General features: G+C 47.9%; 1 protein-coding gene across 1 annotated transcript in view; it reads right to left on the bottom strand.

The window, feature by feature from the left end:
- Window positions 1-803: 803 nt before the first annotated feature.
- PMP22 (peripheral myelin protein 22) overlaps window positions 804-7,996 on the bottom strand; it is a 29,373-nt gene continuing 22,180 nt past the window's right edge. The window contains exon 5 of the mRNA XM_058559678.1: window positions 804-2,099. Coding sequence (XP_058415661.1) covers window positions 1,936-2,099 — 164 coding nt within the window. The 3' untranslated portion in view covers window positions 804-1,935. The remainder of the gene's footprint in view (window positions 2,100-7,996) is intronic.

The raw sequence follows: 7,996 nt of genomic DNA, 5'->3' as shown, positions 1-7,996 counted from the left end.
GCTGGTAAGGGCCAGAGGGCAGATTCAAATCCAGGCTGCCTAATTCATATGCTCTTCATTATAATGTAGTCACTTGTTGGCTTGTGCCTCTCACTAAAATGTGACCTTTTGAGATTGAGAATTATGTCATTCTTTCTGGATCTCTAGTGCCTGGTTCAACACAGGTGCTCAGTACATACTGAAGAATATTGAGTGCACCATTAGCTTGATGTATCGCACATGCACAATAAAAGGTCAATGGGTAAAAAGACGCATGAGTGAGACACAGCCCAGAAACCTGGAGCTGGATGTCACGGTCGGCCCTTTCTCTCCCTCCGGACAGTGTTAGGAGCTCAGTTGATGCCAACTAATGTTTTATCCGAAAGTCTGGCCTCAAGTCACCATCTCGTAGACTTTCCACCATATCATACCTCCCCTCCTTCTAAAGGGTAGGGATCTGTGCTGCTCATGCTAACATTCCCTGTTTATTAGTGCATGACGTGCCTCCGTGGTCCCCACGTGGGTCATCAGAGAACAGAGCATGAGAGGGAGGGTTGAGCTGAATGAACACTCAAGTCTGTTCCAGTACACCTACAGCTTCCGTTTCCAATTCTCTGCCCTATCCAATTAGTAGATGTTTGCACAGGCTTCTGGAAGGCATCACGTGCTCCCTGTAGCCTGTACAAAAGCTATGATTTTAGTCCTTAGCACCAAACTGCAACCCAGACCATCAGCTCATCCTTGCTTTCCACTGAAGCGCTTCCCTCCACCCTGATGTGCCCCTTGCGCTCACACCCAGGTCCCCACAAAAACCAAGAGAGATCAGTGAGTTACTCTGATGTTTATTTTAATGCAACTTAGTCCACACGGTTGGTATAAAATCAGAAAAAGCAAAGCAAAAACAAATAAGGTCCGGAGTCTTAGCATCAGAAGGGCACCGTATATACATCTACAGTTGGTGGCCAGTACGAGTCATTGCCAGACAGTCCTTGGAGGCAGAGAACAGTCTAGACCAGCTGAGCCCTGGGAACTCAGTCCCGGAGGTCTAGAGGCTTGTCCTGATGCTCCGACCGTTAAGAAAAATGTGGGGGTGATAACGGCTGTGTTTATTATTTATTTATTATAGTAATAATAGCAGCCTAGCTAGGTACAAAAGCGGTTATAAACCATTTATATTACACAGAATTATTCAGGTCTCCATTCTACTTTATGTTGTAAAATTGTTAACTGAATTTCCAGTGAGTCATTTAGATGATTAGTGATAATAAGGAATGGCAGATACATAGCACCATTTCATAGGTTTGTTGTCACCGATTTCTCATCCAGACGTGTGACCAGGACACCCACCCTCGAGGGCAAGTATTCCAAAGCCACGGTCCTGTTTTTGCCGAGGGCTCCAGTTTGGGGGTTCTGTCCGAGCATGGGTGAGGCTTCACATGGAGGTGTGGGCAGTGGCTCTCTGTGTGATGCTCTGGGTCACCCACGGGAAGAGGCTTTGGGCCGTTCTGGGTCTCTACCCATACTTGGGTTTTCTACATGAGGTGGAGGGGCAGGGAGGTATCTCCTTTCAGATGAAAGGGAAGGGGCAAGATGGAGTTATTTTATTTCTGGGCAAAACCAAAAAAACGAGAAACAAAACAAAAATACTGAGCTTAATTATGCGTTAGGATGTAAAGTTCCTTAGCTACTTCTTTAAGGTTCAACACAAGGCTGATGGTCAACACATAAAGCAAACAATACTATGTACATATATGTAAAAAGTGTTATAAATAGGTTTTATAAACCATAGATATTATATACATCTTCAATCAACACTAACCCCCCCGTCAACTGCTTTCGGTTTGGTTTGGTTTGAGTTTGGGTTTTTTGACTAGCTCTTTTTTTTTTTTCTGTTTTCTGGTTTCCTTCCTCCCTTCCCTGTGATGCTCAGAGCCTCAGACAGACTGTCTGGGCGCCTCATTCGCGTTTCCGCAAGATCACATAGATGACGCCGCTGAGCAGGGCCAGGGGGAAGGCCACCCAGGCCAGGATGTAGGCGAAGCCATAAGAGTACGCAGAGTCGAGATGCCATTCTGAGTGCCTCACCGTGTAGATGGACGTTGCGCTCATCACACACAGACCTGGGCAAGGAGAGGGGCAAGTTGGGTGAGGGAGAAGTCATGGTTGGGAGTCCCCTCTGCACCACCCCCAACTCATATTCCACAGGACCCCAGGCACCTGCCTACACCACTCCCTGCTCTTGCCCCCTCTCTCTCACACACAGACACACACACACAGGCACACACACACACACACCAGGTCACTGATCTTTCTGCCTTACGGAGAAGGAAGTGGGCTGCAGGGCGGGCAGGCAACACTGTACAAGAAGAGATTGTCTAACTCTGACAGGAATCTGCTGCCAAATCCAGAACTGAGGAGAAAGGGCTCGAAGATAATAGGAACATGAGAAACAATCTGCCCTCCACTTCTAATCTACGTGAGCCAGGCCATCATCTCTGAAGTCCCTCATCATCACCTCTGTCCCATTTCTCTTCCTTTAACTGTCACCAATTCCCAGTCAACACGAGGTGGCCAGTGAGAATTCGGGTTGCAAGATAAACCCGTCTACCTCCTTCCAAGGACGGCTGGGTGTGGGAGCCCCTGGAAACCTGTGAACCACTCTACAGATGGGTGGTGGTGTTATCTGAAACCAATGAAAGTGAAGTGACATTTGACCATTATTGGAGTAGTGCCCTGGCAAAAGTGCTGGGCTCTACACAGAACACAGGGGCAGAACTCCATGCCAGTGCCCCTGGCAGGATTGCTACGCAAGAGACGGAGCAAGCAGTGCCTGTGGGCACTGCTGGGCAGCACAGGAATGAATGCAGAGGGTAAAGAAGGAGAGGAGGAGACAGGAGAAGGACAGGATATGAGTGGGAGGCAAAGCTTCAGAGGGAGGTGACTATGGGGGGCAAGCTCCATTGCACCTGGGCCCTCCCAACAGTTCCTGGTGCCCCCAAGGCTGGGTCTGAAACCCAAAGAGGGGTGAAAGGGTATCGAATACACAGGTGGGTCAGGCCACCCCTCCCTTGGCCACCACTGCAGCCCTCTGGTTGGGAAGGAGAAAGAAACCTCCACCTTGGGCCTCATGCAGCAGGCAAGTTGAAGCATGACGGTCCACGCCCACGAGGACAGTCAGCATCCCCCTGCAGGGAGGGGTCCAGTGACGTCAGCACCCCAGCCTGGGGCTGCACAAAGCCTGCTCTGTTCCCTCCTTAAAACAGGGTCTTTGAGAGGCTCTGAGTGACTCTATTATAAATCCAGCAGGCCGTGTGGGTTTCCTACGGTTCCAAAGCTCCCAGTGCCCCTGGACCACCTACATCTAACCTCACTGCTATTTGGGCTGCTATTTTAGTGGACACTGCAACTTTGTTTGAACAAAGTGCAGAAGTAGGAATATGTCGCATTCACCACCCTGATAAGATTGTCCTTCTGCAAATCAGAGGACAGAACTCCCACTCGCCCGGCCCCTGTTGAGAAAGCCACACAATAATCTTGGAACTATAGGAGATTGGATCCAGGACCTGCTACCTACAGAAAGTTGAGGCCAGTGAAGACCTCTGTGTCAGAGGGGAAACTGTAGCTGGCAAACTGTCATTTGAGGAATACAGCAGTTTTGATCTGCTGGGAACAGACAGTATTTGCTTTGAGATCCGTGATCCTCCATTATCTTCCCCCACAGCTCCATGGCTCACCTCTCCAGAGTGCTAATTCGTGTCTTTAAGAAATACTAAAGTTGTCTCTTGGGCTATATCTGACCTACCTAACGAGGACAGGACGGTAAAAAAAAAAGAAGCACATACAAGGGAGAGAGTGGGGTGTTAACAGAGTAGTAAAGGCTAGGACAAGGGCTTCCAAACGGGCTGGTGTCCCACCAGCACCAGCATGAAAGGTGCCATGTATACGGCCACGGTCGCTGTGTAGACCAGCTGTGCCGGATTTCACTGGCAAAGAGAAAACATTCTGTCTATGACCAAGAGGGATGGAGAGAGGCAGGATACACAAGTGAGGTGACTGACTAGAATGGCTTCATTTCTATCACATTCGCCCTAGTAGAATCTCAGAAGTAAATGAATTTAAGCTTCACTTCAATAAGCAATAAGCTTAGATACTTACAAAGCCAAAGAGAGGATACACACTTTATAATTATTGTTGTCAGGAGACTGATGTTTTTGGGAATATATTATTACAAGGCTGTCTGTATGGAACAGTAGATGTGCCCTGGAATACAGAGCAGGTAATGCCATACAATAGCCCCCAAAAGGCAAACACTCCTCTCCATAAGTGGACTGTGGCTCGCTTCTCAGCAGCCAGTGGGTGGAGATGCATATATGAAGGCCCCCCATGGTGAAGGTAAGGGAGGCTACTGACACACAGGCAGGCCTTCCGCTCCCCCACAGATGAGCAGTCTGTGCTTCGGCAATGGGGAACCCCTGGGAGGGGACTGAGTCTGGGAGTGGAGGCCAGCTTTAAGTGGAAGAACACTGACCCTTTCCAGACAACACGAAGGTGCTGGCCATTCAAGCGTTCACAAGTTTCCACCTGCCTCCGGATGGCTGGGTCTACAACAATGCCCTGAACACTCTCCCTCAGGCCCTCTTGAAGAGGAGCCCTCAAGCCCTCTTTAGTAGTGACAGTAACTGCAGGTGAGCAACTGGAGCCCAGACTCTTTGGAAGGGAGCAACCAAGAGAACAAAGGCAAAGGAAGAAATGGAGGGAGTTCTCGATACTTCCTTATCTCTGTTCTGTTTGGTTCAGTAAACATGTAATGAGCGCCTGCTGTGTGCAGGCACTGTTCTGGATGCTGAGTGCACCAAGACAAATGAGACATGGCCCCTGCCTTCAAGGGTGAGTGTCATCCAGAAACAGACATGTAAGGAGAGACTTCAATATAGTACGATGTGATTTCAAGAAGGAGAGAGTGAAATGCACCCAATGCCCTGAGAGCACAGATGGAGAAGCCTGACGGGGGAGATGGTGCTTGACCTGGGTCTAAAGGAAGTGTGAAAGGTAGCCAGGTGAAGAAAGGTGGGGATGGAATCCCAGGTAGAAGGAAGAACATGAGAGAGGCAAGGGAGACTGAGAGAGCTTGGTGGAAATCACCAGCAAGTCATGATAAGGGTCTCCCGTGATAGGGGAAGGGCAGTGTAGGATGAGGCTGGAGAGCTCACTGAGGCTAGGAGAGAGAGGGCCTTACGTGGCATGTTGAGGAAGTATGGTGAGAAGCACATCTTCAGCAGAGGAGAAACACGATCAGACGTGTGTTTTAGAAAGATCACTCCAGCAGCAGTGCAGGACATGGATTTAGGGGTGAGGACAAGACGGGGGCAGGAAGGTCCATGAGTTGGCTTTTGCACAGCTGCAATGGTGTTAGTGAGTAAAAGAAAAGAAATGGGCACAATATCTATGGAGGTTGCTACCCCATGTCAGGACACGGTAGTGGACTGGATATGGGGTGAGGAGAGCGGATGCTGGCGTGACTGCCCTAGTGGGTTAAATTTAACTGGGAAAACGGTGATGTCTTGGAAGCCAAGGGAATAAACATCTTCATGGAGTGAACAGTCAACAGTACTGAAAGGAGCGGAGGGATTCAGCAAATGACTTGAAAGTGTACATCAGCTACCTTTGCAAAAGCAGTTCATTTGAAGCCTGGAGTAGAAGCCAGAGTGAACTTGCTAGAAAGTGAACATCAGGTGAGACCACCGACACAGCCAGTGGAAGGTGCCTCCGTTGTGCCAGTTTGATGAATGAGAGCCTGCATCTCACCCCACCTCATCCTTCAGGCAATGAGCTGGGGGAGGAAGAGGCTGGAAGGTCCGGTACCCTCAGAGTGTTGGGCTCTATGTCTGACCTACACAGAGCCTTCTCGGTCATACTAGCCCAGTTTCCATTTTCAGCATCCACGTGACCCATGCTGCCTAGAAAGTCACCACAGCGCCATTGGATTCTGATCTGGGCGTGGCCAGTGTACCATCTGCAACGACTCACTCATAGCGAGGGTTTCTAAATGTAGGATCCGACTGAAGCTATCTTTGAACCACTCAGAACAGATAGGGCACTGGGTTTTTATTCATCCTCCTGATTCCTTTATTCTAAATGCCCTAAATCCGTATCGATCTGTGTAAAACAAAACAAACACAACAAACAGAAAAAGTAAAAGTCACTCAGGAGTCTCCTCCTACCATCCTTGCTGTTCTTAATCACAATAAATAGTAGCTACGCATGTGACCCGAGTTTGATTCTGCCAAGTGAACACAATTATCCAGTCATCCAACAAGTAGGTGACTCAGGGCCTTCTGCGTGGCATGCACAGAGCTCACCACCGGCTGTAAATAGTGAAATAAATCAAAACACGTGAATCTTTCTTTCAGCTCTGTATCTATACGAATTTCTTGATGTTTTCCCATCCAGTGCAACCCAACGCAACAGAGCTAGAACGAGGGTATCTACTCTCTGGGGACAGATGGCTACAGGTTCTGAAAGTAAGAATGACTCCAAAATCCAGACACAGGATCAAGACCTTCTCTAAGAAGGGAGTTTAGAAGAATCTATCGCTCATGAGTGGGATGAGCTGTTGGTGGGGAAACATCCTAGAAGAGCTTACATGGGATTAGGGGCAGTTTAATGGCTAGCCCAGCGGTTCCCAACCCTAGATGAACATCAGAGTCACCCAGGGAGTGGCCTCTCCCAAGAGCTCTTCAGTGGGACTCTCCAGGGATGAAGCCTGAGCACTGGCATTTTTTAAAAAGCACCTCCTTTTTAAAATGGTGATTCTGATGTGCAGTTAACATTGAAAAGCACTGAACTAGATGTAGGCGCCTCTCAATACGTCTTCAGGAAGCAGCCAACCTAAGAAGTATGTAATCAAGGAAAGATAGTTCTTAAATGTGAGACCTGTGGCTTATTATGAAATGGAGAAGGGATGATGCAGCAAACCAGGTAGACCTGTAACCACGTGCAGAGCTGTAATCTAGAGCAAGGCAGAGACAGCCCCTAAATCTACAGTCAGCCCTAGGAGCCTGCCTTTCCTGCCTGCTTATGTGTGTGATCCATAAAGATCACAGCTGGGTCCTCCAAAGGGAAGCTGTGCAGAGATAATCCAGCTTGCAGCAGCCTCTTGGGAGACTCAGCAAATTCTGGTGGCTTCCATTTAAAATGCCTCAGTGTTCGAAGACGCATTTGCGCTGCGTGGAACCTAGCTACTGTGGCAGGCACACTCTTAAATTTTACATCCCATGATTGTGGGGCTACTTTCTTCTTCCTCCCTTCCTCCCTCCTTTCCTTTCTTCTGTTTTTTGTTTGATTGTTTTAGCTTTTCTGATTTGTTCCTTCATGTCAGGCTGTAACGTCTCATGCTGTCACCAGCCCTCATCTCCAACAACCCTCCCCTAATTGTCTCTCTACTTACTGGCTGCTTAATAGGCTGTGTGTTGGGAAACACACATGACAGAGATGGTTTAGAATTGTCAGACTTTAAGTCGGGAAAACTCTGAGTGAAGTCCCTAACTCTTAGTTCTTAACTTTAGCAGAAAAACCTACAGCAAGTTCAAACGCACCATTCTAGAGACCTGAGGATCCTAGAAGACTAACTTTCAGATCATTCTGACTGGAGTTACCAAGCACAGAACATTCCTAGGACTTATAAATGACATCTGCTATTTTGGCTCAACATTTCTAACTAAAGAGAACTTCCTATTCAAACATGAACCGCTAAAATGACAAACCGACAACTTAAAATTAGGTCTCATGAGAGATAAGAAGCTAGATTTGAAAGGGATAAAGGAAGAACAAGTCATGTGCTTTTAAATTCAGAGGTTGTCATAACAGAGTTCTTTTTCTAAAAGGCTCATAGTGAGTTCGGAGGAGAATCAAACCAGCGAAGCAAGTATGGATTAGTAAATAAGGTGTGGAAGATTAGAAAATCTCAATACCTAAGAGTTTTTGGCTGAACTGAAATACTTGCACACACACAGTGCAG

This window comes from Diceros bicornis, chromosome 18, assembly GCF_020826845.1.
Source record: "Diceros bicornis minor isolate mBicDic1 chromosome 18, mDicBic1.mat.cur, whole genome shotgun sequence".
In the NCBI taxonomy this organism is placed as follows: domain Eukaryota; kingdom Metazoa; phylum Chordata; class Mammalia; order Perissodactyla; family Rhinocerotidae; genus Diceros; species Diceros bicornis.
This window is presented reverse-complemented; position numbering and strand designations above follow the sequence as displayed.